The 24,545-nt window shown below is 39.2% G+C and overlaps 1 protein-coding gene across 7 annotated transcripts; it reads left to right on the top strand.

Moving 5' to 3' along the window:
* The first annotated feature begins 1,991 nt into the window (after positions 1 to 1,991).
* SRRM1 (serine and arginine repetitive matrix 1) lies at positions 1,992 to 22,254 on the top strand. 7 transcript variants are annotated; one of them, XM_034413481.2, is made up of 18 exons: positions 1,992 to 2,328; positions 5,893 to 5,982; positions 6,937 to 7,059; positions 9,237 to 9,407; positions 10,506 to 10,618; positions 11,248 to 11,448; positions 11,680 to 11,880; positions 12,266 to 12,385; positions 13,496 to 13,764; positions 14,628 to 14,708; positions 15,009 to 15,095; positions 15,887 to 16,031; positions 16,594 to 16,635; positions 18,094 to 18,198; positions 18,662 to 19,117; positions 19,677 to 19,872; positions 20,576 to 20,758; positions 21,149 to 22,254. In XM_034413481.2, the coding sequence occupies exons 1-18, from the start codon at positions 2,308 to 2,310 to the stop codon at positions 21,251 to 21,253; spliced, it is 2,709 nt and encodes a 902-aa protein (XP_034269372.1). In that variant the 5' UTR covers positions 1,992 to 2,307; the 3' UTR covers positions 21,254 to 22,254. The 7 variants fall into 7 exon arrangements, with proteins under 7 accessions (XP_034269372.1, XP_034269374.1, XP_034269373.1 ...); XM_034413483.3 differs by having other exon boundaries at positions 21,119 to 22,254; XM_034413482.2 differs by lacking the exon at positions 16,594 to 16,635.
* The last annotated feature ends 2,291 nt before the right edge of the window (positions 22,255 to 24,545 follow it).

Below are 24,545 nucleotides of genomic sequence, written 5' to 3'. Positions count from 1 at the left end.
AAGTTCCACCTTCGTTTTATTGAAAAGTTCTCTAATGATGCAAGAGTAAGATATTAAGCACCCAGGAAAAGGACATTGATGTTTGACTATCTTGTAGGTTAGTAAATTTTATTATTTATCATGAAATTTATTTGCCGCACATCTCTTGTCCAATGACTTTGGATGGCTTACAGCATAACAACATTAATATTGTCGTCATCAGCCATTCAGTTGTGTCTGACCCTCGGCCACTCGGTGGATCAGCACTCTCTATGTCCCTCTGTCTCACATTGCCTCCTTCAGATCTGCCATGGTCATCTCAGTGTCATCTTTTATAGTGTCCAGCCAGTGGGAGTTCGGGTGGCCCCTTCTCTTTTTTTCCCCTGATCACTCCCAGCATGATTGATCAATGAGCCAGCTCTCATGACATGACCAAAGTATAACAGCCTCTTTTTAAGCGATCTTGGCTTCAAGTGATATTGTTGGTGAGGTTTGATCTAAGGACTTCCTTGTTACTTTTGTAATCCATGGGATGCATAATAGTCACCTCCAGCACCACAGTTCAGTCATCCACCCTTCTCCTATCTGCCTTTTTCAGAGTCCAAGTTTCGCAGCCGTAAGTAGCAATTGGAAAAATTTTACTTGTAACTAATATGCATTCAGTTGTGAGGATGATTTCTTTACTCTTCCAGATGTTATTCATGCCAGACATTGCAGTTCTTCCAAGGGCTACATGCCTTCTGGTCTCAGGGCTGCAAGTCACTACTTTGGTCGATTTTAGAGGCCAGGAAGATGAAATCCTTTACTGTTTGATGGTCTCGTCGTCAATCTGTCTTCTTAACCTGTGTGTTCTCTGCAATTGTCATTATCTTTATTTTCTTGATGTTATTAAGGTGCAGTCCAAATTTTTCATTTTCATCTTTGACTCTCAGGATTGACCACTCCAGATCTTCCTTGCTTTCTGCGAGGAATGTTGTACCGGTATCCTCTGCATATTGGAGGTTGTTGATATTCCTACCACTGATTTTAACCCCAATGGTAAATTCCTCCAAATGTCCATTTCTCGTAACTATTTCGATGTACATGTTGAACAGTATCACAGCCCATAAAATCATTAATGAAAGTGTGGAGAAGAGGGAGTGAATGGGGGAAGGGAAGTGGGACTAGGTTTTAGTTAGTTAGCCACTTCCAGTGTGAAGCTCCCCCAATGCAAAGGTCAGGTTATTTCTATCACCAGGACTACCAGATGCAGGCTGAGGAATTCTGGGAATTTCAGTCTTGCAGTTGCCAAGTTTGAGAAAATCTGCCTTCTTAGAGCAAAGGGGTAAATTCATGAGCCAGGGGTTACTAATCACGATGTTTGCCCGTTTCACTCTGGGAGTTCAACTGCATCTCCGCAGGATGATAAGTACAGGTAGTCCTCGACTTATGATCACAACTGAGCCCAACATTTCTGTTGTTAAGCGATACACTTGTTAAGTGCCTTTTGCCCCCTTTTATGGTATTTCTTGCCACAGTTGTTAAGTGAAACACTGCTGTTGGTAAGTGAATAACACGGTTGTTCAATGAAGCTGGCTTCCTCATTGACTTTGCTTGTCAGAAGGTCACAAAAGGAGATCACATGACCCCCCAGGGACACTGCAACCATCATAAATCCTTGTCAGTTGCCCAGCCTCTGAATTTTGGTCACCTGATCATGAGGGAATGCTGCAACTTCTTTCTGAACTGTGAAAAAACGGACATAAGTCAAATTTTTCAGTTTGAACGGTCACTAAATAAACCGTTGCAAGCCGATCACCACGTGTACTCTGCAACGCATTCCGCAGTCTCCTTGTTCAACAGCGCCCGGTCCTTACAGGTAGTCATAGCAACAAGACACCTTCTGCCCGGCTTCTCATAGCAACGGCGGGCTGTGACGCAATCCCGAACGAACGGCTCTTTGGCCTCCCCCCTCCCCCTACTGATGCCCGATTGGCTGAGCCACCCGATTCCATCCTCCCGCCCCCCCTCCTTCGCAGGATTGGTCGGGAAACGAAGCCCGCGAGCCACCGTTGGCTGGATTTTCCTTCTCTTCTTCCCCCCCCACCTCTCGCCTCTTTCGCTTTCTCTTCGGGCCCCGCCTCAATTATTATTGCGCGTCACGCAGTCTCCCCCCCCTTCCTGCGTTTCCCGCGCGCGAAAGGAGGAGGGCGGCGCCCTTAAAAGCCGAGTAGGAGGGAGAAAAGCCGGAGCGTCTGCCGTTTGGGCGCCTGCGCGCGCCTGTCCTTTACCGCGGTGCACGCCGGGATACGGAGCCTCGCTCTGTAAGGCCAGGCTGGAGGAGTCAAGATGGACGCAGGCTTTTTTCGCGTAAGTTTCTGAGGGGGGAGGAGGCCGGCTGGGACGGGGAACTTAAGGCGAAGAGCTGAAGGCGGCTCCAAGCCATCCGAAGCCAGGCCTCAGCCTCCTCAGGGTGGCCGGCGTAGCTGTGTCGCTGCTTTCCTTCCTTCCTTCCCTCCCCCGCGTTCCTGCCAGGAGCCGAGTAAAGAAAATGGCGGCGGAGGCGGCGACTCTCCACAGCGCGCGGTAGAAACTGAGGAGAAAAGGACTGGGTTCTCCTCCCGCACGCTTAACGCCGTCCTCTTCGGGTCGTTTCCGTACGGTTTTCTCCCGGCCTCTTTCCTCTTTTTTTTTTTTTTTTGCCGCGAGTTATTTCGAGGCCTGAGCGGAGAGGCCTGTTCTTTCCTCCCACCAGCTGCAGCCTTCCTCACTCAACCAGGCGCCCTTTTGCCGGGACGGATTACAGTGTCCGTTATTCCCGGCTAGGAAACGCATTAGATTGAGAGAGAGCTTCCCTTTACTTTTAGGGCCTTTTCGTTTTGTTTTTTACCACAACCCCCCCCCCGCCGCCATGCATGCACCACACACACACACTCCCGAATTCCATAATTAACGGTGCAATTTATTACAAAACCAAAGCCGTTATTTTATGATTTGGCTTGGGCGATTTGGCGTGCTCGATAAATCCCAAGAGAATGCCTTTCTGTAATAAAACTACTCTGATTGGCTCCAAAGCCTCAATAATTGTGTGTGTGTATGGGGGGGGGCGGAAATACTTTCTAATTTATTTGGTGGAGAAAATTGTGTTACAGGATCTGCAAATTTTCCTATTGGAAGGATTCGAAAACAAGTCGGCTTTTTTTTTAAAGCCAGCTTGTTTACAGTGAAAACTTAAAATGTAGCTTGTTCTCTTTTGTTGAGTGCTGCTAAACCTTGTCGGGGAAGAGAAACGGTAACTTGGTTCAGGCCCCCAAATTTTGCAGCCCTGAAATCAAAGTGAGAGGTAGAAAATCAGTGTATCAGTTCAGTGAAAATCCTCTAAAACAAAATATGAGAACATTGGGCTTGGTTAGCTTTTCTCTGGCAAGATGCCCTCAAAATGTCTTAAGAATGTTTTGGTTTGGAGAAAGCTGGTGTAAACCCGCTTACTTATCAAACAAAGCTGTACAGCAACAGTTAATATTACTGAATTTGGACTGATAACATCTAGTTTTGTGAGTAAACTTTAGGTTAGACATAACACTCAGCCATACCTCACTTGGTTGGTTTTGTAGGCATAAAGTTAGGAAGCATGCCTATATGAGCCCTGGTAGTGCAGTGGTTAGAGTGCAGTACTGCAGGCAACTTCTACTAACTGCTGGCTGCCTGCAATTTGGCAGTTCAAATCTCACCAGGCTCAAGTTTGACTCAGCCTTCCATCCTTCTGAGGTGGGTAAAATGAGATTGTTGACTCTTAAACCGCTTAGGGCTGTAAAGCACTAAAAGCGGTATATAAGTCTAAATGCTATTGCTATACAGATTGCCTTGAGCACTATGAGAAAAATGGTTGTGAGTACCATACTTTATGGAGTAGAAGACACACTCCCCCCCCCAAAGGGTGGAAATGTTGGTGCGTTTTAATACACTGAGTACAGCCATTTTTGGCCTCCCAAACACTCCATACATCGTGTTTTTGCCCTCTCCGGCCCCCAGGACCACTCTTGCAGGCCTCCCAAATCCTCTGTGCATCCCATTTTTTGTGAAAAACAGGCCCGTTTTTTACAAAAACGGGATGCACAGGGTTTGGGAGGCCTGCAAGAGTGCTCCTGGGGGCTGGGGAGGGCAAAAACTATTTTTCTTTTCCTCTTTGAAATCTTGGTGTGTCTTATACTCCAGTGCGTCTTATAGTCTGAAAAATACAGTAGATGATAGTCAGTTTGGAGTATTGCTAGTTTATGATTGTGAAACTGGCATACTGTAATACTAAAGTGCACTGCTGCTTGCTTTCTAGAACAGTAAACTCGCAGACAAAAATAATCCCCAAATGCTGGGATTACAATTTGTCTTTTACAGGCATTGATACTTTGTGGTTGATCTGTGGCATGCATACTAAAAGTCAGCAGCCTTTCTTCCATGTATACTGGGGTTGGATATCAAGCAGGCCACTGGTCAGATTTGACCACAATGGTTTATATAACTGTATACTTTATGTTATGTAAGTGGCAGTTGGCCTGTGGAATGGCAGGAGTGTTGACCCATGCTTAGCATTGCTGGAATCCCTTCATGCTGGACTGCACATTTCCTGCCCTACAACTCTGCCCAAACCATATTGGTGCTTTCGTTTTCAAGCAAAATAACTTTAGGAGAAAGAATGAATTAAACATGCCATATAAACCTGAAAATGTTTGGTTAAATTAATTAAATAAATTTCGAAGCAAGAACAGTAACAACTAAAAATAGAATCTGAACTCTGAAATTCATTCTATGAAAAACAAATGTGTTACTTACATTAAGTCACCTAAGCTTTATCTAAGGAATAAATTGGTTTCTACAATGCATATCTCCTCATTCTTTATATGCACAAATGTTATTTTACTTAGTTTGCAAATTTTTGAAAGTAAATCTCAGTTTAACAGAACATTTAACTTCTAATTCTTTTTAAGTATTGTTACTTCCATTTTAATATGTGTAACTGTTCAGTGGAATTGTTTTTGTCTTCATATTTTGATATTTAGAAGCACTAGTTTGATGTAGTGGTTAAGGCATCAGGCGGGAAACTGAATTCTAGTCCTGCCTGAGGTATGAACCACCTGGGTGACTTTGTACCAGTCACTCACTCTCAGCCTAGGAAAGAGGCAGTGGCAAATCACCTCCAAAATCTTGCCAAGAAAACTGCAGTGGCTTGTTAGGCAGTCACCCAGAGGCCAAAATTGGCTTGAAGGCACCACAAAAAAACACAATTGTACTTTAGTCTTTTGATTGTTGTAATTACGAATACAGTAAATTAAGGTAATAGCACTACAAGTGAATAATCAATTCATTGTGTGTGTCTATACTTATTTGTAAGATGCATTAATTAAGAATTGTTTGATTTCTGGGAGTTTGTATGATCTGATTTTCTTAAGACATAGCTTATAGTTGACCAGCCAGAAGGTTTATGCAAAGTGTTTTGGAAACATTAGTGGAGTTGAGAACAAGGTTTTGTCTTGAAACAATGGTTGCACGGTAGTCCTCAAGGACCATAATGGAGCTCAAAGTTTCTGTTGCTAAGCAAGACAATTGTTAAGTGAATTATGCCACATTTTATGATCTTTTTGCTACTGTTAAGCGAATCGCTGCAGTTAAGTGAATTATGTGGTTGTTAAGTGAATCTGAGTGCTTGTCATAAGCCAGCTGGGAAGGTTGCAAATAGTGATCATATCACTCCTGGACAGTGCAATTGTCATAAATACATGTCAGTTGTCAAGCACCTGAATTTTAATCACTTGACCATAGGGGTGCTGCAACAGTCTTAATGTAAAAAATGGTCATAAGTCACTTTTTTCAGTGCCCTTGTAACACTGAACAGTCACTAAGTTGAGGACTATATGTAATTGAATTATTTTATTCTTACAGGGTACAAGTGCAGAACAGGATAACCGCTTCAGCAACAAACAGAAGAAGCTGCTAAAGCAACTGAAATTTGCAGAATGCCTTGAAAAGAAAGTATGTTTATGTTATATTTAATAAATTTATTTTATTTTTAATAGACATTTAACTTTAAGGAGAGCCTACAGCTGCTGCTGTTCAAGTCAGTAGACTTATATGGAATTTTGAGAATCATGATGTAACAGAACAACTACATATAGAAGACAAATTAGGGTCCATTTCCTTCGGAACATTTTTCTATTTTGAATCTACTCTAATCCAAATTCCCTATAACAAAGCAAATTGATGTACCTCAGAGACATGTAACTACCAAGAAGCTAAGAATAGAGCAGAAAGGAAGTCCCCTCCCAAACAAAATACCCATTTCTCATATGAACTGGTGGTGATCAAAGAAAAAAAAATGGCTGGGGGCACTTCAAATCAGAGCATGAAGTTTTAATATCCCACCATCTGATTAACAGCATCTCATTTCAGAACAAAAAGAATAAAACATTATTAATTTTTTAAAAATAGAAAGGATGGAATTGCATTACAGTGATGTCCATGGGCAGTATGTAGATTCCCTATACAGAAAGTTGTGGTTAATAATCTTTGGAAGAATTGTTTTTGTTTAGGAAAATTCTAATGGTCACTACAGATAGACATTAACTTTTTAATAAAATGACTTCCAGTAATCTGTAACAAAGCTACTAAGAAGGATCACAAACCACATTGATTTGTGCATATACACTGTACATATCTATGTATATCTGTGTATTGTTGCACAGCAATACATTACAATTGCATTGTACCGGTATGTACTGTGTATTAGTAAAAGCCTCCTTAATATATTCCAAAACTGCTAGACTTCAGCATGAGTGAGAATTAATGGAAGTGACTATATCTGGACAACATGACAATGCAGCAGGTTGACCTGTGCTGCTTGTTGCTATATTATAGGATGTCAAGATTTTACAATAGTAATTACAGTATCAAGTAAGGTATATCTTAACATTCTTTATCTCACTGTAGGTTGACATGAGCAAGGTAAACCTGGAAGTAATCAAGCCATGGATAACAAAGAGAGTAACAGAAATCCTTGGATTTGAAGATGATGTAGTAATTGAATTTATATTCAATCAGTTGGAAGTGAAGGTAATAATTTTGCTGTGGTTGTTTTTCTGTATGCGTAATTGTATTGCATAATTATTCTGTGTAAATTGAATTTTTTCTGTCAAAAAACCAGTTGAAATTAGGAGGCATTTTGTTGCAATGCATATTGTGAATAATTCACTTTGTTAACATTTGTTAAGGTTGACAGTTTTAGTGAAGGTGCATAGTATGCAAAACTGCTCAGGTGAAAAATCAGACTTACTGTGTTGATTTTGCTGTTACATGTTAAGCTACTTTGACAGCAATTTTCTAATGATGATGTGATTTATGATTTAAAAGGCCTGAACCAAAATGGAAGTTATTCCTTGCGTCTGAAGTATAGCACCATCACCTTATTAGGTCACAGCAGAGTGAGTGTCCAATGTCGCTCTGACCAACTCCCTTGATGATGCAGTGTGTGTTTGGAGGTGAGTTGTGTAAAGTGGCCGAACCAAAGACAGAAAACATCCAACAGAAAGAAATTGGGCAAAGCTTTACACTGCTCTTTAAATTGTTTTGAATTAAATCACATTAAATTTAAAGAATGAAGTGCAGTTCTAAATTGGTAAGAGGCGTTCAGTGGAGACCTACTCTGTTTAGAACTATGTTCAGCTGGGATGGTGGGCTTAATATATGATTATAAAAGTACACTTCAGTTTAATTTAGAAAGCTTAAAGGTTCAAGCTGTTTTTCACTGAAATCAGTGGCATGGTGCCCCTCTGATATCAGCGGAGCTGGACTGCACCACTGGAATACAGCTAATCGATAGCGAGACATACTATATAACATGAACTGCGTAAATGAACTTGCGTTCATGATAAACAGTCTTTTATTTTGCACAGTCTGCCGTTGCATTCCAAGAGATAGTAAGAGTGTTTCTCTGAACCATTGGCAAAATGTTCTTGTTCTAATATTCTCTATGCTCAATCTTTCTTCCAAAGAATTCATCTTTGATTTGACTGAACAGTTGAAATTTCAACTGAGAAAGGTATTGATGTTTTCCTTAAAAAAAAAGACATGCTGTAATTTGAATGTAGGTTTTTATTTTAAGTATCCATATTTATAAATCCTTTATGTACTTTAATAGAAATTCTGTTGGGGGAGATGGTTTAGGGGAATCAGATGAAGTATTAAATTGTGGTAGGAAGTAGTTTACTAATATGTATTAATAAAATAAAACCTAAGTGCAGTTTTAATTCCCCTTCATAGAAAGCATGATTTGAAATTTAGAACTTTTTTTAAAAAAAACATTTTTTTTCTTTCTGTGGTTGTGTACTCATTATTGCTTGTTCGTCTTTTGCAATTTAGATAAATGGTATAACATTAAACTCAAGGTGATTGAGTTGCAGTAGGGAGTCGGAAGCAAGCCAAGGGAACATCTTTCTCTACAGGGGACTTGGCGATTCCAAACCCCCCCCAAAGTTCCAAGAAGAAAAGGAAGACACCTGGAATCTGTACTTGCTTTGTGCTGTTGAGCTGTGCTTGTTACATGGACCTTGTTGCTTTGACCAGCAACTTTAGAACTAAATTGCCCACCTGTACTGTGAACCACACTTGACCTCTTAATCCTTTGTGGTCATCACATAATTGTCGTTAAGAAAATGATGGCAGCTTTCATTCCATTAAATAGATAGTGGAGGCTTAGTTCAGTTTACTGATGGAAGTAAGAAAATGCATGCATAAATTCTTTTTCAGTTTTCTTAGCAGGATTTCAGTGATATTGTAGATGATGATTCTGTAATGTTCAGTGTACAGCTTCTGTCCATTGTACGGATAACTTAAAAGAATTTTTCAAGGATCGGTACCAGAGAATGCTGGGGGAAAATGTTTAGAAAGTTAATTAGAAGAATCATACACCATCTATTACGATGCTGCTATGGCAAATTCATGGCCCTATGTTTCAATGGCTGTACAGATCATATCTTTTTATGAAATCCACAAAGGATTAAAAGGCCACTCTGAATGTAATGGTAAGGCAAGAGAATGTTGGTTATTTGTTAGGACAGCTACTGAACAACTTTTAAGCAAAGTTTTGTTTTTTTATAAAAAAACAAAAAACTAATAAAATGAGTGTAATATGCTCTTGTCCATGGTAGAAGATTAAATCAAAATAAAGAATAACTTGTCTGGGTTTGGTTTTTCAAATAACCTGTATTTCTTCCTGTCATATCTCTTTACAGAATCCTGATTCCAAAATGATGCAAATCAACTTGACTGGATTTTTGAATGGGAAAAATGCAAGGGAATTCATGGGAGAACTATGGCCGCTGCTGTTAAGTGCTCAAGAAAACATTGCTGGTATTCCATCTGCTTTTTTGGAGCTGAAGAAAGAAGAAATAAAACAAAGACAGGTGGGATTATGTTAAGGGTGGGTTATGGGTTTAAATCTAAAGCCAAAGAATGATTGATAGAATAGAATAGCTCTGGAGAAATATTTGAAAAATTAGTATATGATCTGAAAATCTGTTACAATTTGGTGAAAATGTAAGAGAACAAAGTGGATAGACGCTAATTATTGAGCTGCAGTATCTTAGAATTTTTTGGTTACTAAACACTTGACTTCCCAAAATTTTTTTTAAAAGATGTGAGCACTAGAAACATTTGAAGACACAAACAATTAGTTTTTATTGTATGCATAAAATCTACAAAAAGATGGTCTAATTGCCTGCTGAACAGTGTTCATTTCTGCTGTGAAGAATGGAATTTGGTTTTGCATAGTTTTTAGTCATGGGTTTTTGAAGCCAAGGTGTTTATCTCAATTGTATGATTTTTTTAAATTAAACATTACACATTTGCCAAATAAAATGTACCAGATAGGGTAAATTTCCTTCTATTATTTGTCTTTAAACTTTTGGAGGCACTAATAAGATGTTAAGAGTACAACAAAATGCTATTATTTATTTCTAGATTACTACAGTGTGCACTGTCTTTGTGTTGTTTGCCACCCAGAGATTTTATCTCTTCCTATCAATTTTAATTATTCCCACCAATCTTCTGAAAGAGAAAATCAAAGGCACTTATTTACATGTTCATGTATTTATTATGTTCCTGCTGGGATTATAGCAGTATAAAAAACTTAAATTTCAAAAAGGTGTGTGATGCCTGGTAATAAAAAGTTTGCCCATTCCAGCTTCCTAAGCTGGGTTCTGCAGTAAATCACAGATCTCCTGACAAAGGGTCATTACATGGATGACCGAAGAGGAAGGAATGCAGACTTTCTGAAGTTGCTGAATTACAACTCCCCAAAGCCTCAGCCAGCAGGATCAGCCTAGAGAGAGTTGCATTCTTTAAAAATTGTGTGTGTGTGTGAGAGAGAGAGAGAGGGAGGGAGGGAGGGGGGGGAGAGGATAAAAATAAAAATGCTTGGCACTGTCAGTAATGTAAGTAGAGTAGGATTCAGCTTTTTTGTGCATGCCTTTTAATTAAAGTGTTGGTATTTGCTGTTTCAGATTGAACAGGAAAAATTGGCTTCAATGAAGAAACAAGATGAAGACAAGGATAAGCGAGACAAAGAAGATAAAGAGAACAGAGAAAAGCGGGACCGCTCTCGGAGCCCCAGAAGGTGATATTTATTTGCATGTTGAGCATGTCTTGAAGATGTTGGTAGAGCAATCGTGCACAAAAACTTTTTTTTAATGAATATGCCATCTTAACGCTTGCTGTCTAAATGTTGTGGTTGAAGTGCATTTTTGCTTTGCTTGCTTGCTTTGCTTTGCTTTGTATTTAGCTGAACACATGAAAGAATCAAGGGTCTGCCCATATATATTGCATCCAGCCACCCAGTTCCTTTACTTTAACTAGGCATAGTTAAACACAAACACAAACACAAACACAAACATACAAACTTCTGTACTAGGACTTTTGATAAGGCAGCGCTCCAACTCTTTGATGGACTTGAGGGCCTTTATTCCAAGTACTTTCAGGCTTCCCCAGATACAGTAATCCGCACAGGCAGATAGGAAGGAAAGGGCCTGCCTACATGGCACCACCCCATCACATTTTCAGTCCTTACAGTTAACAAACTAAATGTCTCCAGAAGGTTACTGAATGCAGTAATTTTACCCTTTCAGTCAGCAGTCAAAATAGAAGGTTAGGGATGTCCATGTGATAAAGGTTCTTTATCACATGCATGTTAGGATGAGCATATTTTTTTTTTTAGATCTCTCCTAAACTAAATTTACATTTGTCTAGACGCAAATCAAGATCTCCTTCCCCTAGAAGACGCTCATCTCCTGTTAGGAAAGAGAGGAAACATAGCCATTCTCGATCACCCCACCACACAGCCAAAAGTCGCAGTGTTACACCTCCACCAGTAAAAAAAGAAGAGACACCAGAACCAGAACCTTCCATGAAAGTAAAGGAAACATTGATCCAGGAGGCCACATCTACCAGGTAACACTTCAGATAATTAATTCTTTTCCTCCTGGTTTTGTAATGTTGATTATGTTAAATCAGTGAAATTAAATGTTATGTCCACTGTTTATTTTTTATCCTTAGGGCTTCTGAAATACTACTTGCTAAATATCCTGTTATATAACAGCATATCCTAAAATAGCGACACAAATGAGTGTTCTATCAGCCTTCCACTAATATAATCTTGACTTTGTAATTTATTTTTAACAGCGATATCTTGAAAGTCCCTAAAATTGAGCCTATGCCAGATACTAAGGAAATATCTCCAGAAAGAGTTTCCAAAAAGGAAAGGGAAAAAGAAAAGGAGAAGGCTCGTCCAAGATCTCCATCTCGATCTAGGTCAAGATCAAAGTCTCGATCACGTTCCCCATCTCATTCAAGACCAAGAAGACGTCATAGATCACGATCTAGGTTAGATACTTCAAATTCTTTCTGAAAATAGCTCACCTTATATCTAACCTTGTTAACCATTGTAAGTGTATGTTATCTTGTTAATAATAACTGAGAATATTAAATATATGAAGCCTAAATGTTTCCATTGATCTATTATTCTCAAATGGTCCTCTCGGGTTTTTTTATAATCTATCTTCATACTTTTACTAACCTTATACTTGCCTTTCTTGATGCCTATTATAAAGCAGTTCCCTTTCTGTGCTACACAAAGTAAACATCTAGACTAGTTTGTAGTTTTGGCATGTAGGCAGGTGCTCTTGCTCTTCCTTCCCTTGGAAACGTTGTAAACATTCAGTTCTATAATGGGTTCAGTATCTGATTTTTTTATCATTTGTACAATTAGGTCTTATTCACCAAGGAGGCGGCCTAGCCCAAGAAGGCGCCCATCTCCTCGGAGAAGAACCCCACCGAGACGTATTCCACCTCCACCCAGGCATAGAAGAAGCAGATCTCCTGTGAGGCGGTAAGAATTTTAGAGTTTAGAGGCAACAATCACTAACATTGAAACCTTTTGGGACTGTCCTATCCTGACCTTTGTTAGATCTTAGCTCCAGTTCCAGCAGTTGTACTTCAGAGAACACAACAAGCAGGAGGAAGCATTTTGTTGCTTCTTATGCTACCCACAGCTCTCTGGGTTTCAGGGAGAAGATAGTAGAAAATACATGCCAGGTTGGCTTGAAAACATGATAGGAATAGGTCTGCTTTGCAACAATCCTGTTAGGGAAACAGGGCTATGAAATTTTATTTATTATTAAACTTTTATGTCACCTATATTGAAAAATTGACATCTTACAAATTAAGACCTTGTTTTTTTCTTCATTGTTCACGTTTTAGACTGATATATCAGTTTAGTTGGAAATATATTTGTGGCTATGCTTTCAGCAGGAGGGCTTTCAAGGAAGAACATGAAGATTGTTTAAAACCCCTTCTCTGACTTATTATCGGCCCATTTTCTACTGTTGCTGAAACTGACATTTGTAAAGCTGAGTCAGACAAAACAGCAATTGAATTTGCTTAGTAGAATTATAAGAAGTACAGTTTCATAGTCATATGGCCTTACTTCTAATGAGTATTGCTCAAGGGAGGGTTCCCTCCCTCCCCCCTGTTCTTGGGAATTCTACAATCAGAAGTGGAGTCATCAACTAGACGAGCGCAACAGAACTGACCACAATTATGGTCAGAATTCTGTGGGTCCTCCTTTAAATGTAATGTAATGTGATGAATTTAGCTTAGTTGCTGATGTGTTTGTCTGGATGTTTCATGTTTGGAAAAGGAAAAGGTCAGCTATTTTTCAGTTCCCTTATTTTGTGTGATTTTGACCCAAGAATAAAAACATTGTGTAATATGTTAAATGTTCAGACTATCCATTTCTTAATCCAGAAACTTTCACCATTACTAAATGGTATTTAACCTATACAGTGATGCAACCGATAGTCCTGCATAATGTAGAAAATGAACGTTCTGTTATTGGAAGTATCGTATTAGGAGTTAGTAAAATATTTCTGAAACTGCAAGGCAGATCAATCTTAAGACTAAGTTTATAGCATATTTAATATCAAATTTAATGTTTTAGGAGGAGAAGATCATCAGCATCATTATCAGGAAGTAGTTCATCCTCATCGTCTTCACGTTCTCGATCACCACCAAAGAAACTGCCTAAGAGAGTTGTCTCTAGCCCTCCTCGGAAAACAAGAAGGCTTTCTCCTTCTGCAAGCCCCCCAAGGCGAAGACACCGACCATCCCCACCTCCAAGTCCTCCCCCCAAACCCCGCAGGTCACCAACACCACAGTCTATTCGTACAAGAAAAGCCCGTAGTTCTGTTTCTCCCAATAGGACTTCAGGTAAATGGAAGCATTTTTGAAAATATTCCAAGCCATTCAGATAATGTTTTTAACTTCAAACGCTTCTGTATTAACCTGCTTAACTAACTATTACCTAACTTTGAAAGAAAACTGCAATCTTTCCAGTAAGATCTGCTCTCTAGGCTGCAACTTACTGTGTAGAATTGACCAGGAAATTCCCGTATTTTTTTCAGAGTACAAGACGCTCTGGACTATAAGACGCACCTACCTTTTTTGGGGAGGGGGAAAAAAAATCTGCCTCTGCCTCTGAGCAATTTGCCTCCTTGCAGGAAACAGCCTGCTTTAGTTTCATTTTCATTTTCAGTACAGCCTGATTAGCACAAGAAAAAAAAATCTGCCTCTTGCCTCCCAGCAATTTGCCTCCTTAGGGCAAAGAGCCTGCTTTAGTTTCATTTTAATTTCAGCACAGCCTGATCAGCACAAGAAAAAAAACTGCCTCCCAGCAATTTGTCTCCTTGCAGCAAACAATCAACTGCTTGTGCTAATCAGGTTGTGCTGAAGCTGAAATGGGCTGTTTGCTGCAAGGAGGTAAATTACTGGGCGGCAGAGGCCAAAGGGGCCAGCGGGGGGACAGGGCTACATTTGGTGTATAAGATGCACCCAAATTTCCGCCCTCTTTTAGGGGGGAAAAAGGGGTGTCTTATACTTCGAAAAATACAGTAGTCCTTTTCTGCATTTTAGTTATTTGATTTGTGTGTCACATTTTTCGTAATTTGATGAAATATGTAGACTTTCTTAAATATTAACAATTTTAATAAGATTACTTGCATAAGAATCATAAATACTTTCACATGACTCTGATATAAATGAGTTTTAAATTTTATTTACTTTTTTTTTCTCAGCACCTAAACATAAAAGTATTGAAAAGAGAGAATCTCCCTCACCTGCACCAAAAACAAGAAAAGTTGAACTGTCAGAATCAGGTAGGTTTCAGAATTGTCCTGTATTTTCCAATGTCTGTGACAATGAAAAGAGTTAAGTGGAATTCGATCAGTTAGATCCTAATACCCGTTGTTGGTACAATTTAATTAAAATCAAAAGTAAGAACAACTCAACAACAGCAAAAGTTGCAGTTGGATCTCAGTCATCATTTGATTTGCGTAGCCAAAAAGCCTAAAGGAACTAAAACTTATTTTTTACATGTATACAAAGGAAGATTGCAATCAATATATAATGAGTCTAAAACTAATATGAATTATAATTCTTTCCTGCCTAATATTTAGAAGAAGACAAAGGTGGCAAAATGGCAGCTGCAGACTCGGTGCAGCAAAGACGACAGTACAGAAGGCAGAACCAGCAGTCTTCATCAGGTAAGATATTTTATGTTCTTTTGTACGTATACCTGAAATAAGTTGATTATTAATTATTGGGGTTTTCTTCTCAGGTAGAAACTGTAATTTGACATAGACGGGATTTTTTGTGTCCTGATGCAATGGGACACTTAAGTCTTAGATATGGGCAAAAGTTTGCTTTTAGAGATAAGAGACAGTGGTGCATAAACAAAACAAAATGGAGGGAAATGTAGTAAAACTTTGTTCATTGCCCATGAATCCCAAATATATATTAATAAAGCACTTCATAAAAATTACAATATCTGATTTTCTTGGGTAGTGGAAAGTAAAAGTTTTATTCGATACCTGTCTAGAGTGTTTTCTGCGTAAGAGGATATTGTGTTCTTGCTTGACATTGCCCAGTGTTTTGGTTCTTTGAAGAAGCAAAGACTGAAAGTTCCTGTTGAACTAGTAAAAGTCCTCTATAACAAAGAACTTTAACAATCCTGAAAATATTGTTAGGAGTAGTTTCTCAACATTAAGCCTAATTTACAATTGTAGGGTAGACCAAGATTAAGCTTTAAATGGGCAGAAACATTCCATTTTGCTTTTAAAATGGTTTATCAAAGCGTCTTGTATTTTTCAATACTTCACTAAATTTCTATATGATTTGAGCTGCTTGGTTTGGATCCTGTGGGGCAACTGAATAAATAATTGAATAAGTATGCTTCCTTCCTTTTCTGTTTCTAGCCTGTAGAACAGAATACACTGAATATTCTGCACTGCAAAGTTATATCGCATTTTAATAACAATTACTTATTGTGGTTCAGATTCTGGTTCATCATCATCATCTGAAGAGGAACGACCGAAAAAGTCAAATGTGAAAAACGGTGAAGTGGGTAGACGACGACGGCACTCACATTCTCGCAGCCCATCTCCTTCTCCACGAAAGTGGCAGAAAGAATCTTCTCCTCGGTAACTTTCCGTTGTGTGTCCAGGCTAATTTTTTTTTGTTACTAATGGTTTCTTGATCATCTGATAAAAGCTACTGGAATTTCTGAATAGATCGCAGTGAACATGAACTGAAGTTCCTGACTCATTCTGAAAGCATTGTGACTACATTCACTCATCACTCTTAACCTATGGCTTCTCTGTACATGGCTAGTTTTTAAAAAATAAGCCTGTCTTGAGATACCATATTAAGCCATAAAACCATGGTTTATAAACCCTAATGCCTGAGTTCATACCCTAATGAACCATTCCATGAATATAGTATGAACCCAGCTATCATGTCCAGTTTTTGCTTTCATTTTAGCCATGACAATTTTGCGGCTCTGTTCCAGTCTTCTCGGTTTCATCCATTATTAGTTTTGATAGCAACATAAAAGGGTAGTTGTTTACCTGATGAGTGGGGGATTTGTTGCGTGCAGATATGGGCCATTTTGCACTGCAACGCAACGTATATTGTAACTTGATCAGTTTTTGCCTGCTAATTGATCCTCACAAATGAACTTTTTCCTCCCTCCACTGCTGTCAGGATGCAGATGGGAAAGAGGTGGCAGTCACCAATTGTTAAAAGGTTGGTCAGCAGGTCATTCTGTTAAAGAGTTAAACTTTAATGTGTTTTGAGAATGGAGCATTTATACTGCTGATCTGATCACAACCATATGTTTCCCCCTTCTAGAAAATACAGTAAAATAAGTAAATAACATAAATGGTGGTGTAAAGGTGGGCGTTTCCTATCAGCTTCTTTTTCTGTAACTATAGCTGTGAGCGGGAAGAAAAGCTAAAATAATGAAAGTAGACTAATGGAAGAACCAATTAATTGATCTACTTAATGTTTACTAAATTGCAAAAGTGATTATATCCCTTAAACTTCCAGTCTTCGTTGTTTCTATAATTTATTTATTTGATCACTGGGCAGAACTTTAAAAATAATAATTTTTAAAAACAAAAACGTGGAATGCAGTTCAGATATTAACAAATGCTGTAGTGAACTATAGTGAGGATCATAGGATTTATTTTATATCCCACTTTTATTTTTTATTAAAAAAGCAAAATCTAAATTGGCACAGATAAATGACTATAAATTGGTTCTTGGCCGTATCCATCTTCTCTCTAAAAGCAAAAGATCAAGCTATTTTAATGAGAGATGATATGTATTGAGATAAAAATGAGATAAAGAATATTGGACATATTTGGTTAAAATCTTCATGGTTGTAACAGTTACCCAGACAATTTTCCCTTATTGCTCATTGTCTCTGGTAGTGCTGTTTCATAGCAGGTCTGGGATCTGCCAGGGATGAAATGTTTAAAGTGGAGAGCTGCTACTTGTGTACAAGTTCCAGTAGTATTCTGATGGCCCTCATCAGTGTGAGTAGGTCAGTTGCAAGTACAGGTAGTTCTTGCTGAACAATGGAATTGGCAACTCCATTGCTAATTGTTGTAATGTTAGCACACCAACCTATGCTAACAGTTGCCATTGTTAGGTGAATTCTGCGTGGTTACAGTGTCCCATATTCATTTGATCACCTTTTACATCCTCTTGCCAGCTTCCCCATTTACTGTGTCAGAAGCTGGCAGTGAAGTTGCAAATGATGGTCATGTGACCATGGGATATTGTGATTGCAAGCTGGATGCCAAGCGTCTAAATCGCAATCATGTGTCTTTAGGGATGTGTGACAAGTCCCCCTCATTCAGTGCTATTGTCTATTTTGAAAGAAGGGCCTTGTGCAATAGAAGACATTCTAAATACCATCTTAATTGCCAAATATGTCTCCCAAGTTTCAATTATACACTAGTTGCCTACTCAGGAAATAATGCATAAGACTATTCTATCATAGAAGCCAGGCCCTTCGTAAAGCAGGAAACAACTTGATGGTTTCCAGATGTCTTTGATTGCAGCTGTGATTCCTGATCACTGACTGATGGGTTGGGACTTGTGGAACTATAGTCCTAAAGTACTTGATAATACTGTAACAGCAGTCTCTTAAGCAGCCCCTTGCTCTTTCAAACTTATTGTCCTCTTTCCTTATAGTAGGAGGAGGCGAAGTCCCTCCCCACCAGCAGCCAGAAGACGACGGTCTCCTTCTCCTGCCCCCCCTCCAAGACGTCGCAGGTCACCGTCACCCCCACGACGAAGGTAATGTTGCATGTTTGTAGAAAATGCTAGTCCCTAAGCTGGAAATCAGGATGTCCAGCTTCATAGCATGCATTGTAGCATTTTCTTTTTGGGAAGGAACGTCATTCATTCAATAAGTGTGAAACATTTTATAATACTGCTAATAATGCCTTCAGGATGACTTACAGAAATATTTTAAAATGCATACAAAACAACTAATAGCAGAAAAAGCCTTCACCATTATAATACAAGATTTTTTAAAAAATGTAGGAACATTTAGAAATTATTTTAGTGAACAGGTTTTAACGGGTAATTCTCAATATGCTTTTGCTGCGATACCTAAGTGCAATTGCAGTTAAGTGAAAATGTACCCTCTCCTCTATTTCACTGTATTTTTGTCCTTTCGTTCTGTAATTTGCCTAGGTAACAACCCTTCTAACTTGGTGATTTGATCAATGTGTTTATGTGTCTTCTTACTTCTTAGGTCTCCTTCGCCACCCCCTCGCCGGCATTCGCCCACCCCCAGAAGATACTCTCCTCCCATACAGAGGAGGTATTCTCCTTCTCCTCCTCCAAAGAGGCGAACGGCATCTCCTCCCAAAAGAAGGGCTTCTCCTTCTCCGCAGCCTAAGCTCAGAGTCTCTCGCTCTCCACCACCAAAACAAAGAAGCTCTCCACCTGCAAAAAGACATTCTCCATCTGCATCTTCCAAGCACAGGAAAAGCTCCCCTCCAAGCAGGTCCAACCGGGAACCCCGCTCTCCACTGCAGAACAAGCGGCATTCACCTTCCCCTCAGCCTAGACCTTCACGGACCTCTGCCAGCCCCCCATTGTTGCGTAGGGGTCCTTCTTCATCACCTCAGCGAAGGCAGTCGCCATCTCCAACCTCTAGGCCCATCAGAAGAGTCTCAAGGACTCCAGAGCCCAAGAAGTCAAAGAAGTAAGCGAAACACATGGAACTGTTTTAGATCTGTGTTTTTCAAACTTCAGCTTTAAGATGTGGCTGTAGAACTTTATGAGCTAAAGTCTACACATCTTAAAATTGCCAACTTTGAAAAACACGGATCTAGATTGTTGGGCTACAACTGTAAGAGCTGTAGTGGCTCAGTAGTTAGGATGCAGTATTGCAGGCTAACTCTGCATTCCCACTGCCAGGAGTTTGATCCAGACTGGTTCAAGGTTGACTCAGCCTTCCATCCTTCCAAGGTTGGTAAAATGAGGAGACAGATTGTTGGGGGCAATATGCTGACTCTAAAGCACTATGAAGCGGTATATAAGTACTATTGCTATAATTGCTCTGGAATTGTAGGAAAACCATTTCCCCAGTCAAGATGTGTGGTATTCCAGTATCATAGGTATTAGGAGTAAAAACAAGGTGTGGGGTTTTTTTCACTTTGGAATCAATAAGCACTATAAAATTCACAGCTGATTTGATTTTTCAACATTGATTTTGCTGCCTTTTCTAGAAAGTATAATATCTTCTGCCTCTTCTTTCTAAGGGCTTCTCCACCAAGTCCCCATTCTGCAAGAAGGGGTTCTTCATCTAGGTCAGCTTCAGCGTCCCCTGAACCACCCCCGAAGAAGCATCCAGCACCTCCCTCTCCTGCTCGATCAGCATCCCCTTCTGCTCACTGGTCCCCAGTAGCACCTGCAAAGAAGGCTAAAAGTCCAACTCCAAGCCCATCACCAGTACGAGTGAGTAGCTGCTGCTGTAAATTTATGAGGGTTCATTTGATCAACTCCCTTTTTAACTGGTTGGAACAATGGCTGAGATTATAAGAGCCTTGGTGGCGCAGCAGACTAAAGTGCTGTTAAGTAGCACCAGCTGCCTGCAATTACTGCAAGTTCAAATCTCACCAGGCTCAAGGTTGACTCAGCCTTCCATCCTTTCGAGGTAGGTAAAATGAGGACCCGGATTGTGGGGGCAATAAGCTGACTTTGTATAAAAAAGAACACCGCTTAGGGGGTGCCAAAAGCCCTACTAAGCAGGTATAAACAAAAGTATGAAGGCTATTGCTTAACGCATTGTAAGCCGCCCTGAGTCTCCGCAGAAGGGCGGCATATAAATTGAACCAATAAATAAATAAATATACATCACTTTTAAGCTGTAATGCAAGGTTGGCTGAGTTCAGTTCACGGAACGTGTGAATTTATTCCAACTGCTGTATGACTAGCAGTTAAATGCATAGATATATCCACTGGCGTAACAGACCAAATTCTGTGGACGTTGATGAGGAAAGATCTGTAACTGGACCCCTTATGTGCATTTGATGGACAAACTTATTTTAAAGGTGAAAGTAAACAAAAGAAATGTCTGTCAAGACTTGGCTTGTAATTGTTACTTGCCATGTATGGGGTGGAGATGTAATTTTTATAATGTATTGGCTTGATCTTTCAGAATTCTGATCAGGAAGGAGGTGGTAAGAAGAAGAAGAAAAAGAAGGATAAGAAGCATAAAAAGGATAAGAAGCACAAGAAACACAAAAAGCATAAGAAAGAAAAGGCTGCTGTAGCTGCTGCAATGGCTGCTTTTACAACATCTGCAGAGGAAGATCAAGAAAAAAATGTAGAACCCAAAAAGGTGAATATTTAGCCTGTTTAAATAAACGAGTGCTTTTCTTCATCTTTTAAGATTGAATATCCATATGGCTAAATATTTTAAGAATTCAGGGATTATATTGAGATCTATTACAATAGTGCTCTTGCAGAGTTTAAGAATATTCTTTTTCTAGGGACACAGTTTGTGTTTTGGAATCTATATAATTTGGGCGTTGGTAGGTGGTTTAACCTTAAAACCAATGTGCAAATTAGATTATGTCCTTCTCCAGTGTATTCAATGTTGAAATTACTAGCAGGACTCCCTGCTTTTTAGGCTGCTTGTTTCATGAAAGTTTCTACTCTCTGGTCAAATCTAACCCAGGCTCATATTCTGTAACTATAGAAGTAATTGCTGACTTTCCATTGCGTTAAGGAGACTGAGAGTGAAGCAGAAGATAACCTGGATGACTTGGAAAAACACCTGCGTGAGAAAGCTCTGAGGTCGATGAGGAAGGCGCAGGCATCTCCACCATCTTAGGATGAAGCAGCATTTGATTTCATGTAAATTTTATTTGGTTTATACTCAAGATTTCAATTTCAAATTGCTAAAATGTGTTTGAGCTTTAGACTTTAACATTGGTTGTAATAATTGCTAGGTTAAAGTTCACCATGTTTATTAAAAAAAAAGGGCATGGATCTTCATTACAAAACAAAAAATATTTACGGTGTACTAGTGACCTCCTTTGACAGTTGACATGATTTTGTTAGAATTTTCTTAAGCAGCAAGGATCTCTTCCCTGCCCTATCCCTGTTCCTGTTCAATGGTTTAAACGAGGGCCTGACAAAACTTCAGTTTCTCTAAACCAGGGGTGGGCAACTATGGCCCCTTCACGACCTGTGGAATTCAACTCCCAGAATTCCTGAGCCAGCTAAAGTCCACAGGGTGTAAAGGGCCATGGTTGCCCATGCCTGCTCTAAAAGGTCATGGTACAAATGCTTACAACATTCTTGATCCAGATCTTTTGTGGTTTGTAGGCATGAGAAAGCCATTCTTGGCAAAGAATTATGTGGGAACACTCGCCAAACACCCAGGTTTCTCAGTGTTTCCTAATAATTTATGTTTAAAATTGGCACAACATATCTACTTTATAAACTTGCTTGGCAGAAGGCAGTGGGTTCATTATAATATGATAGACTTATTTGGAACACTGGATTTTTAATTTGTACCTTTTTTTCCCTCTTATCCCCTTCACCTTCTTTAAAAAAATACAGTTCCTGTGATCAAAAGTCTCAGCCAAATTTGGCATAAATTTTTGTTTTGTGGAATGTTGTTGCCCCATTCATAGTTTTCTTTCGTCTTGTTGAAGTCCTTTGGAATAGTATGTAAGTTTCAGAGTTGTGGTTTCTGAAAACCTGAAGGACCTGAACTTTGGATATTGTCATGTTCATATTGGGGGTTTTATTTTGTTTCTGTTTTTTTAAACTAAAGCTATTACAAAGCTTGTGTATTAAACAAAATAAATTTCTAAATTTAAAGGATCTTGGCTTTCTGTTTCTTTCTTCTCTTCTCATTTTTTAAGAAAATAATATTCATTATGTAGAGAGATTGAGGGGTCCAATCCTGTTAATTAAAGTAAAATACTTTGGATGAAGGGGACTTCAAAGAATGTCAGAAGCTAATAGATCATGAAATATTTCTCTTCTCAGAGGAGCTTTTAAAAGATGGTGCCCCTCATCTAACACTCTATATACTCTGCATATTGAAAGCTTCTGTGGGACCATGCATTTCCAAGAGATGGCACTTCCCAATATCTTTTCCTTGTTATAAAATTGACACATACACACACACACCATTCAAGCCCAACGTAAAGAACGGGCACAATTGCTTGTGACGAACTTCTAACACCAACAAGGGCATTTACATTCAGGTTGCTCTACACAACAGACTGAGTTTGTTTCATAGGTGAGAAAGAGTTACTGGAGGAAGTTCCGAGTCTCCTAGCTTCCTGACCCTCATCTTCCTCTCATTAAACCTGGTCTATGCAGAAATATAAAAAGGCAGTGGATGAATGAGATGACTCTTTTAATGGAAAAGGAAAATGGTTCCAGTAATGGCTTTCTTATTTCATTTGTCTTCCTTATCTCTCTAACCATCTGCCAGTCCCCTCTTCACATCTTTCAGTTTCCTGATTTAGCCCCAAAATGGCTCTTCTTTTTCATCAAACTAAAATACTTGAGTTATAGGACTTTATTATCTGTATGCTTCTGGATCACTTCCATGTGTCCTTTGTAGGTTAAAAGTGGCTAAAGAACTTGGACATATGTCCCAAATCAAAAACATAAGCCTTAGTTTGTTCTCATGAGTGGCTTGTTCAGAGATAGAAGCCAGTATCACTGATTTTGAATGCTAAAGTTATCTTCCCCCCCTCAAGGTTTTTTGGGTGGGCCTGGAGACCCCAGGTTGATTGGGATCAAATGACTTGCATAATTGTGTTTGTATAAACTATTCCACAAAATTTTGAATGTCAACCTCTTAAAAGCTAGGCTTGGCAATCAAATATTCTAAAAAGTATCTAGTCCTAGGCTGCAAGAAACGGTTCTGGTACTGAGAAATAACATTTCAAGCCTGAGCTACAAATATTCATCTTTATTGGTGAGAAAACTAACTTGATAGACAAAAATCAGACACTGGTATTTTGGGAAACTTTGAGGTAGGGTTACTTTAGTGAGTCCTTTTCAATATGTTATTCTAGTTCTTTTTGGTTTCAATTCCCTAAATTATCAGCATGCTGATACCGTAACATCCAATGTTTCTTGAAAGTACTTAGTTTCTTAGTACTTAGAAGATTGCCTAATTTCTCTTTTTTTTCCATTGGGGCCCTGGACTTTCGTTATCATTTTTATGTACCTTCTTAACACTCTTGTGTTAAGCCAGTGTTTCTCAACCTTGGTAGCTTGAAGATGAGTGGACTTCAACTCCCAGAATCCCCCAGCCAGCACTGCTGGCTAGGGGATTCTGGGAGTTGAAGTCCACCCATCTTCAAGCTACCAAGGTTGAGAAACACAGTGTTAAGCAGTGACAGCTGATGATCACTAGAGGGTGGACTGGATCAAGTGAAAGCAGCTGCATTTTTTCACTTGAATACAGATGGTTCTTGACTATGACCACAGTTGGGGACAGGATTTCCATTGCTAAGCAAGGTGTTAGTTAAGTGAGTTGCACCTGATTTTATGACCTTTATTCCCATGGTTAGTTATTAAACATGGCCTTTTTAGTCACATTAGATGCTGTTTCAGGACCTCTTTCCAGAGCACGATACCATAGTCTCTTGAGACTGGAGAATGCCAATGAGTTATTAAACGAATCACTGCAGTTGTTAAATGGTTCATGTGAAGAAACTGGCTTTCCCCATTGACGGTTGGAAGTTTGCAGGGAAGGTTGGAAATGGCAGTCACATGACTCCGGTGTGTCTCAACCTTCATAAATACATGCAAGATTCTCAAGTGCTTGAATTTTGATCACGTGACTGTGGGGATGCTACAATGGTGGTAAGTGCAAAGACCCAGTTGTAAGAATAGAATAAAATAGAAATAGAAATAATAGAATAGAATAGAATAGAATAGAATAGAATAGAATAGAATAGAATTGAATTGAATTTTTTATTGCCCAAGTGTGATTGGACACACAAGGAAATATGCTCTCAGTGTACATAAAAGAAAAGATACGTTCATCAAGAATCATAAAGTACAACACTTAATGACAGCCATAGGGTACAAATAAGCAATCGGGAAACTATCAATATAAATCGAAAGGATACAAGCAACAAAAT

Source organism: Pantherophis guttatus, chromosome 10, assembly GCF_059756535.1.
Source record: "Pantherophis guttatus breed Tessera chromosome 10, ASM5975653v1, whole genome shotgun sequence".
Lineage (NCBI taxonomy): Eukaryota > Metazoa > Chordata > Lepidosauria > Squamata > Colubridae > Pantherophis > Pantherophis guttatus.
Note: the sequence above shows the minus strand (reverse complement) of the source record. Positions and strands in the feature narration are given on the sequence as shown.